General features: G+C 42.4%; 1 protein-coding gene across 4 annotated transcripts in view; it reads left to right on the top strand.

Annotated features, from left to right (window-relative positions):
• The first annotated feature begins 4,789 nt into the window (after positions 1–4,789).
• Positions 4,790–20,301, top strand: part of LOC117449043 (protein NLRC3-like) — a 66,190-nt gene continuing 50,678 nt past the window's right edge. For all 4 annotated transcript variants that reach the window (XM_071203678.1, XM_071203677.1, XM_071203676.1 and 1 more), the window contains exons 1-2: positions 4,790–4,835; positions 5,365–5,499. In XM_071203678.1, coding sequence (XP_071059779.1) covers positions 5,375–5,499 — 125 coding nt within the window. In that variant the 5' untranslated portion in view covers positions 4,790–4,835; positions 5,365–5,374. The remainder of the gene's footprint in view (positions 4,836–5,364; positions 5,500–20,301) is intronic.

Raw genomic sequence — 20,301 nt, 5'->3', positions numbered from 1 at the left:
TTTGAAAATAATATTATATTTTGATTTAGGTCAAAATATAATACTATAGAAGCTTATATATAGACATCTAAGTTTGTTGTGCCCCACCATTTTTGTACATATAGAAACGCCACTGGGTTTGACATCAAAAAATGAATACGAGACAAAAGGTCAGTTTTTCATCTTTTCTTTCCAGGTATTTATCTAGATCTGTTAAAAAAGTGAAAAGAATGCACCCCTGGTTTAAACCCACCCATTTTTCATGTGAGCAAAAGTTTGGGAACATGTGACTGACAGGTGTTTTTTGTTGCCCAAGTGTGTCTGCTACATTGATTATTCAAACAATAAATAGCACTGCATGTCTACTCTCAGTTTCAGCTTTAAGTTTTGGGATAAAAGCTTCATACAAGTGATGTCATGTGATTTAATGTGATGTAATTAAGGAAGACAAATCTCTGTGGTGTGAAATGTTTATGAGGGCAATCACTCCTCTCTCCTCCAGCCGCAGATTGTGACCAATTCTTGATGTTTAGCTCGGATGACGGCGCGTATTCAACTGTTCTGATAAAAACGACTCTGTAGCTCGTTGTCTACCTTGCTACGATTGTAAAATCATGTTGTTTGTATTTATACAACGTTCATGAGTTTTTGATCCGCGAAGTTCGAAGTTTTCTTTTTGGGAAAAAAGTCTAACTTTTATTTTGAAGGCCCGATTTTCTAACACTGTGCATGCGGTGGACTGGAAGTACCGGAGACCATACACATGATCCCCTCGACCCCCTTCTGGGGTTGGGTTTTCAGCATGTGTGCCTTTTTATGTTATACAGTTCAGCTTTGATTCCATCATCTCATTAAACCTTTTTTAAAAGCATTCTTTAGTTCTGTGAAGGGATATAATGGATATATGCATTGTACTTTAATTAATATTGTATGATGAAAAGCATATATATATTACAGCACAATTTTTTGTGGAATAGATTTGAGTCGTTCAAAATTTCGGGACGCGATTTATTGACAAAGGAAAAAGTGGGTCCCGAGGCCTGACCAGTTGATAACCACTTCCCTAGGGGGCTCCGTATAGTATAGTATGTCGAATATGACAAAAAATACTACATAGTATAGTGTAACCCCCGTTTACTAAAACATTGTTAGACTCCTTTCTCTTGTTTTATGGCTTTGCAATAAATACAGACTTATACAAATAATGTATTTGTTTTATGATAATTAATAATTAATTTTATAACTAATAATTATTTAGAAACTAAAATACTCACTATAGATCGAATAGAATATTGTGATTTATTCATGTAAGTCTGGAAACTATATTGTGATTAGTTAAATCATCTGTCATTCTAAAAGTCTGACTAGACCCAATCAACATTTAGCCCCGTCCCCTTTCCCCGTCTACCAGGAAGTGACAATGCAGTTGTTTTTTTCTTGGACTCTGTGGCCGTTTCTCAATCTCGAGGATACTGGCTTCCAAGCCAATATTTCAAGGATGCTACGTCATCAAGTGGCGCAGCAGGACCGTTCCAATGTCCAGCATACTTGGAATTACACCAAGGCCGCGTACTTGGTTTGGGGGAAATTTCGAGGCTGCACATGGGTAGACTTCGCGTCCTTCAAATCCCCACAATGCTTTGCGCACGGACCAATTTCCCCAAATCTGTGGCGGAAAATGTAAGGCGGGGCCTCTCATATGACGCACACCTGCACACTTGCTAGCCTGTTCCACTCTTCGTTTTCCGAATGCCAGGAAGGATTCTTGCTTAGCTTCTGAAGCAAGTGACTTTGAAGACATGTGCTACCAAGCAAGCATCCTCGCGATTGAGAAACGGCCTATGGGTGTTTCTCAATGTCGAGGAAGGCTCCTCCAGAGCCACTATTTCAAGGATGCTACGTCATCGAATCCTGCCGAAGGACTGTTCCAATGTCCAGGATCCTTGGAATTCTACCAAGGACGGAATCCTTCTTTGCACACTTTCTAGCCTGTCCCATTCTTCGTTCTCCGAATGCCAGGAAGGATTCTTGCCTAGCCTCTGATGGACCTGACTCGGAGGACATGTCCTACCAAGGAAGCGTCCTCGACATTGAGAAACACCCAAGGACTCAGCAGCGATAGCTTTGTATAAATGATTTGGGGAAAATAAGACTTAAAGCGATCTTCTTTGCCACGGGGTTTCAAGAGCACCGCCTTTTAAAAGACATCCTTGGTGAGTTTTGAGAAAATATGAGATTTAAATGTGTGTTTTTAGTGTAAAGATTGATGCTAAATTAGCCGCGGATAACCGTTGCTAGCGTGTTAGCATAGCTACCACAGCTAACCGTTGGTATTTTGCCATTGAACATGAACAATGTACACTTCAAAAAATACAAGGTAAAGCTAACTGTAGCTGGCTGTATAGAATGAAAATGGTGATGAGTGTAATGACATGACAAATCATTTACATTTTAAATAGTTTATTGCATTTTTATTTGTTTGAGACTTAAGTAATACTGTATGCAGTTGCATTTAATGTATGTGTAATTATATAGAGATTAATACGACTCTTGGCTTTGTTGTCAAGATCGGGTCTTTTGTTTGAGATGTAAAGTCCAGATTCTGGATTTGTCTGCAACGCGGCCCTCCTTGCTGGAGTGCTGTGGCCGGTTGCAGTCTGGCGAGCCACCCATTGAGCAACCTGAAGAGAGAGGGAGGTTTATTTCACCTTTCTTCAACAATAAGACAGTATATTTGTGTTTCTTCACAAGCTGAAAGCAGAGTGTGGTTCTGGAGAGCTACAACGACTGAAGTGATGTGAGGTTGGACTGACAACCATTAGCTCTAAATGAGAGGGATTATTTTATTGATCTGATATTGAGTTGTTGATTATATTTGTTTTAAAGTATTTAATGCATTGTGATAAGTTTACTTTAATTGTTACTGTCCGAAATAATACATTGAGCAATACAAAGATATAGATAGATATAGCTTAAATACTAATGATTAACTAACACCTCGCTTAAAGTTAATAGGAATAACTAAACATAAATAATAACACTAAATTATAGGAACAAAATATGAATACAAATTAACAGGTAAAAGCCAATGGAACCAGATACTCTCAAATATCATTAAAAAAGGGTATATCCTACATTTATTATTATTTTGGTAAGAATTCTGTGAATTGTTGTATTGATTGCTTTATCCTAAAAATATGTGGAATATCTTCCCAAAGAAAAGACAATAAATATGAATTGTGTGTGACCCTTTCAAACGTACCTGCTGAGTCTTCCTTCACCTTTGCTGCACAGTATCCATCTTTTCCTGAGCGACCTGGATCTTCTGATGCGCTGCCCAATATTCTTTAGGGTTAGTGGAACTGATTCATTGATGTATTTCTGTGCTCAGTACTTACTTTGGTGCTAGTGTTAGAATAGTATATCGAAAATATGTTAAAAAAACGAAATAGTATGTGGAATACTTCTACATCCCTTACTTATAGAGTTTGCTAAACCAATATCCGGATCCAACCTATAATTAGAGTAAACCTTTCTTGTGTATTTTGGGTTTGGGATACCTTCTATAGATGCTGAAGCCATCGTTAGCATTACAGATCGCCTACCAGCAGGGTAAGATTACATAATGGGTTACACTAGCAATGCTAATTCATGCTATCTTGAAAGCTAGGTGGTGAATCTGAAATTAAAAATGTTGTTGACGGCCTGATAACATTTAAATATTGTCCTCTTGCTGGAGCTTGACCAACTTTTTATTTGAATCATTCCAGATTTGGAGGACATTCAGACGTCAGAACATTGGATTAAATTAACTCTTTTTTAGTTTTCTGTTGTATATAGTATATTTGAGAAATATCAAACCATCAAAAAAATCAGTTCAGCTCAGGCATCAATAGTTCACTTTTTTTATTTAATTTTTTGCTTTTTAACAGCGCTCAATGGTGGGTTGAAATCATTAGACAATCAGTTTTAAAAAGGTCTATTAACCTCTTGATCTAACTATAATTTAAACACAGTTGTGTTCGTCTTAAGTTAATTGTGAACAATAAATGTTAATGTGGTTGTAGCCTCAACATGCATAGGCTCCATGGTGCCGATTACAAAAAAGGCCATTTATACTCTGGGAAAATACAGTAATAAATGCAGCAGGGTTATTCATCCAGAAACACATATATATATAATAGGGAACAATTTAATGCACCGTTAACACAAGAGTACTTAAACACCTACACACTTTAACTACAGTGAGGTTTTGAATGCAGGATGTTTACTGGGTGATTTTCACACTGTGGTTTTAATATATTTATTTCAATAACGCTGTTGAGCTTGTTCTTAGCTCTATTTCCATCTCACTGAACAAAGTCCCTGTATGTTCCTGTTCAGCTGATAAGGCTTGTAGGAGCCAATTAATTGTCGGTAATAAAGGTAGGAACCTATGTGTGTTGGTGAGAGGTTCCGCCGGAAAGCCCATACCGTTTTTGACCACACACGGAGAACACACTCACAAGGAGCACACAAACACGGGATTAAAAACAAAGCAAAAGGTATTGTATAAACCATAAATATCGTGTGGTGAATGAAACAAAGAAACCAGTAAAAAAGGGAAATAAATGGACTATTTCGAACTGCAAACGTTGGTTCTGACTTTTATTCGGCAGCAAACAAGGTGTGCGTCAATTACACCCACCAAGCGGATCCTCAGAGGCTTAAAGTGTTGCCTTAGCCTCTACAAGGCTTGTAATAAAACAAAGGGTGGAGCTGCAGACAGGTGAGGGTGTTAAAGTCCAAGTATAAAGTCAGACTTGTCAGAGTGCCAGACGCCATTTTACAGCTCGACGGAGCAGGAGGACAACAGGGTGAGTGTTAACACCAGGATCTGCTTTCTAACACATTATTTACTCTGTTTTACTGGATGTCAGAACATCAGCGTCCTAGAGTCCAAAGAGACTTCTACAAGTGGTGTGAACTGGTTTTATTTCCTGTTTTCTGACTCATCAAAGCAACATAACATGCGACAGCCCAGCGCAGTCAAAATGGGGAGCGGCCTGTCGGAAGTCTGACTGATTTGATGTATTTGAACCAAGTTTTTTATTGCTGGTTTAGATTTAAACAAGTGTGTGTGTGTGTGTGTGTGTGTGTGTGTGTGTGTGTGTGTGTGTGTGTGTGTGTGTGTGTGTGTGTGTGTGTGTGTGTGTGTGTGTGTGTGTGTGTGTGTGTGTGTGTGTGTGTGTGTGTGTGTGTGTGTGTGTGTGTGTGTGTGTGTGTGTGTGTGTGTGTGTGTGTGTGTGTGTGTGTGTGTGTGTGTGTGTGTGTGTGTGTGTGTGTGTGTGTACTTTATTACCTTACAGTTACATCAGACAAAGTGTGTGTCTGTCTCTCTCTCAGACTGGAGAAGATGAGTGGTTTAAAAGATGAGGAAGAGGACACATCTTCAGTCTCCAGCTGTCTGTCTCTGAAGAGTGACCGGTCTAGAGACTCTCCTCCAAACTTCAGTGATGAACCTGGACCCTCAGACACAAAGTAAGAGTTTCTGCTGTAACCTGACCTGAAGAGGATCCAGTTTTTATGTTATCTGAACTGTTGTTTAATGATCGGAGTAAAGTACAGTAACAAAGTTTAAACTCTTGATCCCTGGCGTCATCAGCGATGGTAAATAATCTACACAGAGACAGAAGTCAAAATGTTCTCTCTGAATGAACTAATGATGTTTAAAACATGTGTTGTTTCCACAGACAGAGAGCAGAGTCTCCAGTCTCCAGCTGTCTGTCTCTGAAGAGTGACCAGTCTAATCATCCACCTCTAAACTTCAGTAATGAACCTGGACCCTCAGACACAAAGTAAGAGTGTGTTTCTACCAGGGGTGTAGTGTTATTTTAATTTCTACCAGACTATACTATGACCCGCGTACGGTTGTGGCACGACTACCAAAACAGAAACAAATGGACATAGGTTACTATATAAAATGTGTGCAGATATATCTAGTATCATATCCATGTGAACATGTTTTAAGTTGGGGGTGGACCTAACATCCTCTAAGGGGGTCCGGGGGCATGCTTACATTTTGAAGTTAAATGCATCACTTTGAGGGCAAAATTAGGACTAGATCTATGGATACATCTCTCAACACCCATATGAAAAAGAACTATAAACAGATTTACTTTTTCTTTATACACATTTTACAAATCACTCCTATAGTATGACTTAAGCAATCATACACGAGAGGCCGTTCTTGAACTCCAGTACAGGCGTACGGACCTCGGCGCAAGCGCCTGGGTCCTGCCGCAGTACTGTCGTACCAATAATGACGTTCAAGAACGCCTCAAGTGTATGATTGCGATTCTATAACACAAACTCTCATTGTAATCAACAATATCGTAAAATAATTTCATATTGTGGCTAATTTGCTCCCAAACCTACACTTTCTGCTTGAGTTAATCTCCGTCAGAAAGTAGTTCCTATAAAGTAGTTCCCTTGGTAACGCTAGCCGATCAATCGAACACTCCTGCTTCCCCGCTTACAGTTATTGATATAATTATAGTAAATAATATATTATTAACCAATTTATTGAAAACAATTTATTGACAACAATTCTTGAATTAGGCTATTTATTTATTTGTTTACATATTTAACATTTTGGCTTCAGAATGAAGGTGGATGTTCATGCTGCCATTAAAAGTGCAATTTTTGAAACAGCTCTCCATGAACTCCATGCCAGACTGTGTGCAGGTGGTGCTGTGGTGTTCACGGGTAGGTTATCGGAAGAGCTTTCCTCCAGTGGCCGTTTCATGGCGTGTCCCGGACCGGCAAAAAGCGCGTTGCTCCACATCTTTCTGTTGTCTAGAGATGAAGCCCAGTAGCTACGAAGCGATGACTCATTGTTATGCCCGCTAACGGACATGATGTCTCTGGCCTCCAACCCTGCCTCCGCCAGCCGCTGTCTGCAGGTGCTTCTGACGCAATGGTTTGTGTAACGCGTAGCGGTGCCAGCCTCTTCACTAATGCGGGTCATTATGGACCCCAGGCTGTTCACCCCCAAGGGCTCCATGCTATACCACACCGCATCCCCAGGCTTCACCGACTTCCTTGGATGGTGGTAGAAAGCCTTTGCTGATTCGGGCATCAGACTAAAGTTGACTATCTAAACCTAAAGTCATTTACCTCACCTGAGCTGAGGTTATCTGAGACTCTCAGTCTGACAGGAGAGAGCTCTCCTCCCAACACACTCTCACTCCCTAAGCGTCCAGGAGCGACGCTTGGTCAGGGTCCAGTAGCGTGCAGTTGGCTTCATAAACGGACGCAAAGAGCTTTCAACTGATTGCAATGTATTCCCATCGGTGGCGGTATTTGACGCTCAGGGAAGCACTGCATGCATTTATGTCGGCAGCTCTTAAAGGCTATGGCCCCGTCTCAGGTCGGTTAAATTAAATCCTTGCGTCCCTCACTTGCATCGTTTGCCTGCGACTAGTCCCTCCCACCAGGGAAGCATGGAGAGACGCAAGGAAACCACGAGAAGCAGGGAAATGAGTTTTAAGAGCAATGGGACGTCCTTTCCTCCGGCGCGTCACGTGAAGCGACGTCCGTTTGTGATGACGCCTGTTATCTGTGTTGGTTATTCTCGCGTCCAGGAGAGAAGCTTAAAAAGGAGACTAAATGGAGTCTCTGAGATGGTTTCAAATTGGTACTTTAATTAAAAATAAAGGCGCGGTTATGTTACAAACTGAATATTGTTCGACAGAAAAGCAGATGTCCTCTGGCTCTCGCTAGCGAAGAAAAGAGAGCGAGCTCCCCCTTTCCAGCTGTTATATCCCTTCTGTTTGGCTCCTCCTTGTGTGCCGGTCGGCGCTGCTGGGGGCCGGTGTTACCGAACAAATTGTGGCCCGAACAACTGGTGATATTCTATTATTTTCGACAGATGTATTGCGGCGTGTACCTTGAGGACCCATTGTTGACTCACCGGGAAAGAAACATCTCGATCGCTTCGCGTGTTGTTCAAATTCATCTTTTGGTATATCTGACTGAATAGGACGACTTTTATGCACGTTCAGTACGCGTATGTGAGGTTGTGGGTGAGAAGCTGATATCGTGAAGCTTACAGTGACGACTAGAACATGACAAAGTAGGTGACTGTGGGGATGCCTGTGCAAAACATTGCAAACTTTGAGCATAACATGCTCAATTAATATTGCAATGATTACCCTACCACAGGACATGTAAAACCCATAACGTTGCATTAAATAAATATAACTTCTCCGTGTACACATAAGGCGTACACAAAATATCGTATGACGTATGGTTTTCTGATGGTATAAAAACATATTCACTAAAATCTGCCATTAGCACAAAAAAGGGTTTACTTGTTTCAATAATGGCTTTTGTGCTGGTATTATGCATCATTGTTTTGCGAATAAACAATACCCCTGGCACGCGAAGGAGGAGCGGCTCAACTCCGAGTCCCTCCCTGATGACCGAACTTCTCACCTTATCTCTAAGGGAGACACCAGCCACCCGGCGGAGGAAACCCATCTCGGCCGCTTGTATCCGCGATCTCGTTCTTTCGGTCATGACCCATCCTTCATGACCATAGGTGAGGGTAGGAACGAAAATGGCCCGGTAGACAGAGAGCTTTGCCTTCCGGCTCAGCTCCCTTTTCGTCACAACGGTGCGGTAAAGCGACTGCAATACCGCTCCCGCTGCTCCGATTCTCCGGCCCATCTCACGCTCCATTGATCCCTCACTCGAGAACAAGACCCCGAGATACTTGAACTCCTTCACTTGGGGTAAGGACTCATTCCCTACTTGGAGTGGACAGTCCATCGGTTTCCTGCTGAGAACCATAATTAATTATATTTATTTCGTTTGAATGTAGGATTTTTGACTTTGTTTAGAGCAGTGATCTTCTACTATATGAACATTTTGGACCCAAAATCACAACAAAAACGTAAAAACAGATTTTGAAAATGATTTTATTTTTCACAACACAAACATACACAACGAAACCATTTAAAAGCTGGAAATATATACATGGGATGTGACTATGATAATGTGAAAGTTTGATTGAGGTAGCATGGGATTTCATTCTGATAAGGCAAAAGTGTTATTATAAATATAATACAAATATATATATATATATATATATATATATATATATACACATTATGTACAACAATCTGTTTTTATCTGTGCCACGCTTCAAAGCGGTTTCTGTCAACTACGACACAGAGGGCAACATCACAGATTCCTCCTCCTCCAGGTCAAAAAACAAGCTTAAAGCTTGACTCACGTTCAGAGTTCTCTTCATCATAGTTGAGTCTTCAAAACTCAAAATCTATCTAACTATATCTAAATTCTCAATGTTTGTCTGTCACTTTACTTCAATCGCAGTCTCCCGCAGCCTCTCTTCGTCTCCCGCCGCCTGTCTTCGTATATCTTCGTCTCTCTCCATTTCCCGCCGTCTCTCTTCGGTTCCCACCGTCCCCCTTCGTCTCGTTTCGTATCACTCCGTTTAACTGATTACCTCACCCCCTCCCTGGTAAATACATCCTGTTGAGCAGAATCTACAGTTTCCAGTATTTTCCGTTTCGTAAAATGATAAAATACGGCGAAGATATTAAAATATGTGCTTCCATTATTCATACTTCTGAAATATATCTGTATTAACTTTATATCATCGTATGTCCGTGTTTATTGGGTATTTTTGCATGAAACAAAGACTGGCATATAGTTTCAAGCCAGTACTTTCGACAAAAATACACATATACATCCTGTTGAGCAGGATCTACAGTTTCCAGTATTTTCCGTTTCGTAAAATGATAAAATACGGCGAAGATATTAAAATATGTGCTTCCATATTTCATACTTTTGAAATGTATTAACTTTATATCATCGTATCTCCGTGTTTACTGGGTCTTTTTGCATGAAACAAAGACTGGGATATAGTTTCAAGCCAGTACTTTCGACAGAAACACACGGCAATGTTGTCTGGACTGTTGTTTTTATGCGGCACCGGCTTGAACAGGTCATGTGATCTGATCACGCCGGCGTGACGGCCGACTCCAAAGGGTTAATATTAAATACATATAAGTAGTGCTGCGTACCTGGACTCACATTCAGGTTCAGGTCCGGACTCAAGTCCAGAGGTTCAGGTTCAGGTCCGGACTTATAAGTCCGGACCTGAACCCATGGCTTGTGTCAAGTTGTGCGAGTAACTAAAGTGAACTTATTGTGAGCTAGTTATCAATTGAAATTAACTCATAAACAACTGAAATTCAAACTCGTCAGGTTTATTGTGCTCCCTTCCAACTTGTGTCTACATTTCTCTACAAAGTACAAATGTAAAAAAAACACTTTTTTCCACTTAGTCTACAAATGACTTATGACAGCAACTACAGTGAACTACTACAAAGTTCAATATAATAATAATGTTTACATTATACAGTACATACTACATACATAGTGATGTACATACATACTGTTAGAAATTAAAATCAATGTTGATATGGCGTAATTTTGAATTAAATACACTATTTAATTTAAATCAGTTTTATTCTGAAAATCCGGAAGTTCACACTATTTACTTAATTAAATTCTTCACTTCCGGTTAGCATTAGCATGTGGGGAAATGCTACGTCTTCAAACCGTGAATCGAAGGTGAAATGACATGTGATGTTGTACACTGAGCACACTGGGATTAGCACTCATTTATTGACACTGAATCACGTTTATCAGGGAATGTTTAAATAACCACAGACACCAGAATATACGTAAGTGCTAGTTTTTTTGCGAGTCCAAGTACCGGTTCCTGACGTTCCGGTTTTAACCGGACTTGAACCGAAACTTTTTACAAGTCCAGTACCGGTTCGGCGTACCGGTACGCAGCACTACATATAAGTATTTTTACAACTTGTATTTAGAAATACTCTGTTGTAATTATTGATGCATACATGTGTTCATCCATTTAATGTTGCATCTGCTATAATGGGGTTAATGTATGATATTACTTAATAATACAATACATTATAATATATGATATGATAATTAATTTTTTAGTTTTATTCATTTCTTATTTCATAGTTTCTCATTATTATTATTTTTATCGCTTATCTTATTTTTGATTTTATTCATCTGTGTGAATCTGTGCTGTCCTGTTTTTCACTCTCACCCTGTTGCTGTTTGAACTACTGAATTTCCCCCACGGGATTAATAAAGGTCCATCTTATCTTATCTTAATGTATAAGTTGATTTACTTCAATCTACTGTACAATATTACAATAAATATACTGCATAAAGCAAACTATATACTTTATTTGATCTAAAATATTGATGTTTCTACAACACCCATTGTGTATTTTGTGAATGAAGCGCCATCTCATGGTTAAATCCTGTAATTGAACAAATGGGGAAATTGGGCAACGCCCTCTAGCAATTTGGCAACACCCCCAGCCACTGGCATCCGTTGGCCTTTTGACTGGGACACACCCATTTGAGTCTGATCTGGAGTGCTACATCTGTATAAGGTTGCCGGTTCCATTCCAACAGTCATCATGCTAATATCTTTATACCTTACTCACCGTTAGGGCTTTTTCCAGTTGACAGTCCACTTTATGTACAAACACACTGCATTAAGCTATATGTCCACACTTTCTGCCCTATAAATGATTTTTTAATCATTATTACCATTATTAAGGGGCTGTATGAGCACTTTTCCCCACGTTTGCAGCACTTTTCCTGGGCTAGAAAGTGAGGTGCTGCAGACTGTTCTCTGGAAAAGAGTTAATGACACTCTCCTCCTATTTAAAACAGTTTCCCCGACATTTAGAACACTTTTCCCCAGGTTTGCTGCACCTTTACTCCCTTAGAAAGTCAGGTGCTGCAGCCTGTTCTCTGGGTACTCTCTGTCCCTATTTAAAACAGTTCCCCCGACATTTAGAAGGCTTTCCCCCATGTTTAAAGCACTTTTCTTGGTTTAGAAAGTCAGGTGCTGCAGCTTGCTTCTCACTACAAATGATTTATAATCATTATATTTGCATTTAAGTGATTTATTTTAGGCGTTATCAGGCGTTGTTAACACTTTTTTCCATGAAAATGATTTTTAATTACTATCATGGAGCTATATAAATCCATCTCCGGGTAATCCGGAGCACATTTGCACCTTTTACTATTTAAATGTATTTGTACGATATATTTTTGGCCTATAAAAGTGACATTTCTGGGTGATTTTGTCAGTTTATGGAGCTTAGCTCAAACATTCTGGAGGTTCCAGGCCAGATATGTGTGCTCACAGACGGCCTGCCAGGCTCACCCACCCGTGGAAAGAAGAAAAAAGTGAAAAAACCGGATAATATGCTTTTAAATAATAAAAAAAGAAATAATTTTTTTTTGGAAAAAATGAATAAGTGCCCACCGCAGAAGCGACCAGACGTTTCCCGCGTCGGCCCCTTTTTCCAGTGGGCTTCAGTTCCCCTTCTCTGAAAAATTGTATTCATCCATTTCACAAAATGAGAAACCCGGTTTTTGAGGGCTGTCTGAAAACACGGAGGTGATGTGTCCGCTCACCAAGCACTTTGGGTGGGCCTTATTTTGTGCCACAAAGACCCATCAGAAGATACATACATTGTACATTCAATATATATCTAAACACGCCTTTTCTCCTCCTTAACTCTTTCATGACTCATGAAATAACAAATACAGGAAATACTTCACGGCAGTTTGGTTTTCGATCGTTCCGGATGTTGTCGCATGCATCTGTAAACAATAACGTACTCAAATAAACTGTACCTTCATTTAATATTCTCTAATAATTATATTAATAATAATAATAATAATAACACTCTGCTCTTGTGCCAAACCTCGTGGCTCAGTTTGGAACTTCATGTTCTGTCTGAGGGACCGATGAGAGTTTGCCTCTTTTGCCCCTTTCACACCAGCGCCTTTTCAGCTCCGGCTCGGAGCTAGAGCCTGAAAAGCGCCGGGTTTTCCAGTTCACACCGGAGCTCCGCCGGCTCTTAGCTCCGGAATCCGCTTCATTTCCAGCTCCAAAAAATTGTCGGTCCAGAGGCAAGAGCTTTGGAGCTAAAAGGTGACGTCGCTTACGTCTCTCTTACGTCGAGGCGTGCAGGAAACTAAACCCACCTCCCATGGGTCGACTGTTATGCCTGCCTACAAGCAGTAGTGCCTATAAACACACTTTATAAAGTCAGGCAACACTAACCAGGCTTCGTGTGATTCTGTTTATTTGTGCCTTACTTTGACCATCCGTTCGCTGTTATCGATCATTGTGGAGAGAGGCAGACGTGTTGTTTTGTATTATTGCAGCTATCGGATGCAAGTAGTCAGTTTAGCTTCGGTTGCTATGCCAACATCACCCGTTTGATACCAGAGCAACTTTCATAACAGCGTTGTGATACCAAACAGTGTCAATTCAGACTGACACACATTCACTTAGGCTAAGGGGAACTGGGGATATGCATCAGCTGCTTGTGTGAGTCGGACAGTGAATACTTTAGAGCGGCCGCTGCAGTGTGAGCTAACCGGGAGCTAACGGGAGAATAAACTCCGTGGAAGAGCAGCACTGCAGCGGTCGGTAAATGCTGCAGAAACACATTAATAAACAATGAACCACGGCACTCTGGAGAAAAGTATAAGGTTGGAGAAGTCGTTATTCAATTTATTCTGGCTTCGTGTGATTAAAAGCAACACGATCATCGACCCGACGCAGTTGTTGTGAGCGCCGTAATGGGTGCCGTTGGGGGGCAAATCAGCGATGTAAACGGTGACGTCATGACGCAGCAAGGGCAGCTCTGGGGCGCCAGTGGGCGGTGTGCACAGAGCGGGAGCTGAAAAGGGAAACCGGAGCTGAACCAGAAAAGCTCCCGCTCAGAGCTAGAAACTGAAAAGCGCTGGTGTGAAAGTCGCATTTGTCAGCATACTGGCTTGGTTCTTGATGCCTCAGGTGGAGATGGTTCAGCTCGGGTTCTCTGTCTGTTCGATGGAGGAGGAGGAGTCTCTGACAGAGAGAGAGAGAGACTTTTTTTTTACTTTTAATAAAACCTTTATTTAAGTCATTTTTAAATAAAAAACTTACAAAATCATCACATTCATGACACTTTTTTGTATTTTTTTTTTATTTTTTTTATAAATATTCATATCAAAGCCACTTTATTTTTTATTTTAATTTGATAAATTCAGCTCCAGCGTACCATCTTCCCTTGTCGTACATAGCACATGATTGACCCCCCAAAGAGTCCTGAAAGCAGGCAGGTTGTTGGTCACACTGTAAAAAGCATTTCTACTTTAAGCCGAGCAGCCACCAAACCCTTCACACTCTGAACAACATCTGTCCAGCCCTGTCCTAGCATCTGGTTCTTCCTGGTCCTCCAAATTGCTAGTTTAGCAGTTGCAAAGATAGCATTAATCAGAGTGAGAGTTACTCCTTTTTTTGCCACATATCTAGGCCCATATACAAAGAGTGGAAGTGAAAACACCTCCCCTAACCCTTCCACCCATCCTTTCAGTAGCCCAAATAAGCCTGCCAGCCGCCTGCCAGCCGCGTGCAAGAAGCCACCAGGTGCTCAACTGTTTCACTCTGCTGGCAAAAGGGGCACTCGTCCCCAGCACTTGGATCAAGGTGAGCTCGGTGTCTGTTTGTAGCTAAAGCTCCATGTATAATCCTCCACTGGAGGTCAGCCATCCGTTTTTCAACAGGACGCTTATACAGGACCCTCCACCTGCCTTTAGGGGTAAAGTCTGAAGGGAAAAACTCGTTCCACCTCGACTCCTTGACCTCAGCCAGAAGACGGATGTGAAGCGTCTTGACACAGCACTGGTACAGCTGCTTTTTCCCACAGGAACTGAAACTGCCCAGAATTGGAGTTTTTAAGTGAGAGAAGTTTTCCACGCTCCTCTTGCCACTCTCCGACAGCAGGACTAACGGTGAGTGAGGGAAAACCATAGTCATTCTCCTCCTTCCAAGTGTCCAATCTAGCAGGATCCTCAATGAATGCCCTCTCTGGCGCCGACAGGGACTGCATGATGTCTTCAACGATCCTCTGTAGCACTCTGGAAGACCTGATGTTTATGGTGTTACAAAGAGTTTCAACTGATGTTCTTTTCAGATGACCCAGCTTGGTGATGCCAGCCTCAACAAACTTTGTTCCCAAAGCTACAGATGAAAAGGTTGCAGTTGGGAAGAGGTCATTCTTTTGGAGTGGCTCCTCGAACACCCACATTCCCGGTCTCTGGTCCGGGGTCCGTGTGACCTTTAGTGTCTGCCAGGCGTTAAGAACGGATCTGTAGAAGGATGTAAGTCCCGTCAGGTCAGCTTCAGTCGTCCTGATTAGGAAAAGGTGTTTATCCATCCCAAGCCTTCCAGCCTTCCTGAGGAGCAGCCGAGCAGGATCCAACCAGCGCTGCCCGCTGCCGTACAGCAGTCTCTGAGCAGTCTGCAGTCTAAAAGCCGCTGTTCTAGACTGAATGTCTATGAGCCCTTGCCCTCCCTCTGCCACAGGGAGATACAGGACCGAAGCCTTCAGCCAGTGTTGTCCGGACCAGAAAAAGTTTACAAGGCACCGCTGTAGTTCCTTCCCCAGCCCTGGTGGTGGTGCCAACACTATGAGCTTGTGCCAAAGAGAAGAGGCAATGAGATTATTCACAACCAGAGCTCTTCCCCTGTATGACAGCTGAGGTAGCAACCATCTCCATTTAGACAACTTAGCTTCCACCTTGTCAAGCACTCCCTCCCAGTTCTGTTTTTGAAACTCCTCAGTCCCTAACTGCACCCCTAGGACTTTAATCCCTCGTCTACCCCACCTGATGCCTCCAGGAAGACTAGGAATGTCCCCTACTCTCCACTGGCCCACTAAAACAGCCTCGCTCTTTCCCCAGTTGACCTTGGCTGAAGATGCTTTTTCATAAAGGGCAAGGCTTTCCTTCAGTTCCTGTACATCCGTGTGACCCTGGATAATTATATTTATATCATCTGCATATGCTGACACAACAACAGGAGGGCTGTGAGACATCTCTGGTAAACAGAGACCCCTCAGTCGACTCCTCAACCTGCAGAGAAGAGGCTCAATGGCAATACTGTAAAGCTGACCTGAGATAGGACAGCCCTGCCTGATCCCCCTCCCAACCGGCACAGGGACACTCAACCCTCCCCCCACTTTTATTACACAAAACGCTTCATGGTACAGAATCCTTACCCACGACAGGAACCCCTCTCCAACACCAAAAGCCTGCAGTGTTGTAAAGAGAAACTTGTGATCTACACGATCAAAAGCCTTCTCTTGGTCAATTGATATGATGCCAGCATTGATATCATACAATTTACATATGTCAAACACATCCCTCATTAAAAACAAACTATCAAGCATCGACCTATCTGGCACACAGTATGATTGATCCACAACAATCAGTTGACCAATACAAAGTTTTAATCTGTTTGCTAAAACCTTTGAGAGGATTTTGTAGTCCGTACATAAAAGAGCCACTGGTCTCCAGTTTTTTAAAGAGGTCAAGTCTCCCTTTTTAGGAAGCACAGAGAGAACTGCACGCCTGGAGGAAGCTGGGAGCATCCCTTCTTCAAAACATTCTTTAAAAACATCCAAAATGTCCTGTCCCATAAGACTCCAAAAGTGCTTAAAAAAGTCTGATGATAATCCATCTATTCCAGGAGCCTTTCCAGACGCCATCTGAGACACAGCGGCAGTTAGTTCATCAAAAGTCAGCTCAGAGCTGAGCGTGTTCTGTTCCTCTGAGCTCAGCTGAGGAAGTCCCTGCAGAAGCTCTGCAGCAGAATCCACATCACCTCCATCAGCCTTGAACAAATCCGTGTAGAAATCTACTGCATGCTTCCTCATCTCAGCCGGCTCCGTGGTCACCTTTCCCTCAGGAAGCCGCAGACACAACATCTGTTTTCTCTTTACCACTGATTTTTCCAAACTGAAAAAGAAGGCAGTGGGTGCGTCTATGTCCTGGAGTTTGGTGAAACGGGCTCGGACTAAAGCTCCTTTGGCTCTTTCTTGCATAAAGGAGTTAAGCTCCTGTCTTTTTTCTTTTAAACTGGCATTCTTCTGTGGATCAGCTTGTGAGACACTTTCCAAATCTATTATATCTTTTTCTAAACTCTCCACTACTCTCTTAATGTTGGCTGTTGAATAAGAGGTGTATTGTTGACCAAAAACCCTAATTTGGGCTTTTCCTACCTCCCACCACTGAGTAAGGGAAGAAAAACTATCTTTCCTAGATCTCCAGTAAGCCCAAAACATTTTAAAATGTTCACAGAAATTCAAATCATGTAGTAATCTATTATTGAAATGCCAAAAAGACCTGGCTGGAAGATAAAATCAGCTCCATCAAGACTAAATGATGGTCTGTAAAAGCAACAGGGATGATCTGACAGTTTGAAACCCTAGCAGAAAAGGGCTTGGGTAAATAAAACCTGTCCAATCTGGCTGCACTAACTCTACCATCTGATATCTAAACCCATGTGTATTGCCTGCATGTAGGATGCATCATCCTCCACACATCCACCACATCACCTTTCTTCACAACATGGGACAATACAGAGGAAGACTGAAGATGTGGCTCAGCTCCAGTCCTATCCAAAGTAAAGTCAGTGCAACAATTCCAGTCTCCACCCAAAACAATAAACTCCTATTTTCTCTTCCAATACTTTAAAGACCTCTTCACGCTCAGAGCCTTGGTTTGGTGCAGAAACATTAGCTAATCAGAAAATCATCTATTTCAGCTCTCACTAGAATAACTCTACCCTTCACTTCCTCTGTGCTGGATATTATTTTTATATTTAAAAGCGGTGAGAATAGAATAGCTACTCCTGCACTCAAATTTGTCCCATGGCTAAGGACGTGCGGCCCCCCCCCCCCCCACCAGAGACCCCAGTCAGTTTCAGCTCTGCTGTCACTGTGAGTTTCTTGTAGAAATACTACATCTAGCTTTTTCTGTTGGATAACTTCCGTTACTAAGGCTCTCTTTTGAGCGTCTCTGCCCCCATTCATATTTAATGAGGCTACCCTTAGACCCTGAATGTGAGGAGAAGAGAGACAGACAGAGAGAGAGAGAGAGAGAGAGAGAGAGAGAGAGAGAGAGAGAGAGAGAGAGAGAGAGAGAGAGAGACAGGCCATTAAGAAAAAAGATAGGAACAGACAGTAAGGAGGAAACACCCGGTGCTGTATGATCATATTCACTTATTTACGACTCCTTTTTTTAGGCACTTCGGTCCCTTTGTTTAAAGCTTTCCTCAGTGTAGTGATGTGTTTCTTGAGGCGATACCGTTTTTTTTCATCAAGTAAGTCTAGCCCAACAACCCTCTGAATTGTCTTGGCTGACTTAACAAACTTTTCAACATCTGGGAAATAATTTTTTACATTTACTGATTTCCCGAAAGTTTCATCCAGAAACTCTTGGATCTGTTCAAAAGAGTAGAGATCCTCACTCTGAGAAATACTGTCAGACACGGAGACACTATCCGATTCAGAGTCACACTCCATATCTGCTCCATCATAACCAGCTGATTTGCCCCCCTGCTCTGCCTCACTTTCCAGTTTTTGTGACAGCTGAGCTTGTTTCCCAGAGACCACCTGAAGCTCCTGCTCTGAGCACTCCATCACACCCTCTTTACATCCAGCCCTTACCTGAGCTTCAGCCTCCACAACTGTTTTCATATTAAACCCTGCAAACAACGGCTTAACACCCACAGAAACTGCGGCTTTACCCGCTATCATGGGACCAAACACAAACCCGCCTGGCACCACTGCTTCGGGCAACACAGGCACAGGCACGGCTACACTGGGCACAGCGAGTGCGGGCACGACGGCCCTAAGCACGGCTGCACCGGGTGTGGGTACAGCAGGAACGGGCACGGGTGTAGCAGGAGCGGGCACCGCGGCCCCCGGCACTGCAGCCGCGCACACGACTGCCCCAAGCACGGGCACGGCGGCCCCGGCGGCTTCAGACACGAGTACGTCAGCCCCGGAAACAGGGGCCGTAGCTCCGGTAGCTCCAGTAGCTCCGGTAGCTCCCCTCACGGGCCTAGCAACTCCGCTGGTTCCCTCTCCACTCTCATTCACAATGTTTCCTTCCAATAGAAGTGCTGCTATCAGTCTCTGCGGACAAGCGATCTTATTGTGCCCCACATCACCACAACCAAAACACTTGACACTGCCAGCACTCGCATACACCATGTAGAAACCTTCCTCATATTTAATACGGAAAGACACATCCAGTGTTTGCGATGTGCAGTCCAAAAACATAAACACCTGTCTCCGCAGAGACTGAACGTGCTTCAGCTTGGTGTCCTTACAGCCCAGACTCACCGTGCGGAAACCACTCGCCATTCTCCCGTAGCGTTTAAGCTCTTTCTCCAGCGTTTCATTGGGAATAAATGGAGGGACTCCCGATATGGTAATCCGGGTAGAAGGCACTGCCAGCGGGGACACTTGTATAAACTCATCATTTATGTTTAAGCCACTTTCAATTAACTGGCTTACCAACTCCTGCTTCATTACAAAAACTACCACAGCTTTATTCATGTGGGATGCGTAGGAGATGTTTCCGTGTCCCACCTGCTCCCCCACCGCCAGCAGCACACTCTCCACCGTACTGTTCTCCTGAGGGATCACCCTCACCCCGTGTCGCAGGGACGGCATCTCACAGGAAGCCATCCCTGCAGAGAAACACGCTTCTCTCACGGAAGAAAAAACTAAACTACACTTACAACAAACAAGACCAATAAACAATCATACAATGAACAAAGTAGAAGAAGAAAAAAGTGAAAACTTTTACGAAAAGTTACCATCAAACCTCACCACGCTCTCAGCTCACCACCACCGAACTCCTCATACACAGAGAGAGAGAGAGAGAGAGAGAGAGAGAGAGATATCTCGGGCCGCATTACCTATAGTTAATTCTAACACACTGAGGTAAAATAAATCCAATCCTTTCCACTCCATTTTCCTAATCTTACTATCTGTCTTAGATGTTAAATGCCATCTAAACCCAATTAATGTCTACTAATGGTTGTGCCATATCCCTAAACATTGCTTCCTCCCACTGTAACATGGCTACTCCAAATAACTCTTTCAGGAAACCATTTTCTTCTATAAATTAAAAATACCTACATGTTTCAAGCACCATATATTCTCCATCACTTTAAATCTCACTGTTATATAGAACATAAGTAACTTTTGTGACTGGACATGTCTGCAATGTCGCCACAATCTGCTGGGGAATTTTGTTCATAGAGTTTGTACGTACAAAGCTGTACTTGTGGGTTAGTAGCCTGTTTCTACTGTAATCATTTTCAATAAT

This window comes from Pseudochaenichthys georgianus, chromosome 7, assembly GCF_902827115.2.
Source record: "Pseudochaenichthys georgianus chromosome 7, fPseGeo1.2, whole genome shotgun sequence".
In the NCBI taxonomy this organism is placed as follows: domain Eukaryota; kingdom Metazoa; phylum Chordata; class Actinopteri; order Perciformes; family Channichthyidae; genus Pseudochaenichthys; species Pseudochaenichthys georgianus.
The sequence above is the reverse complement of the archived record's forward strand: the minus strand, read 5'-3'. Positions and strand labels throughout refer to the sequence as shown.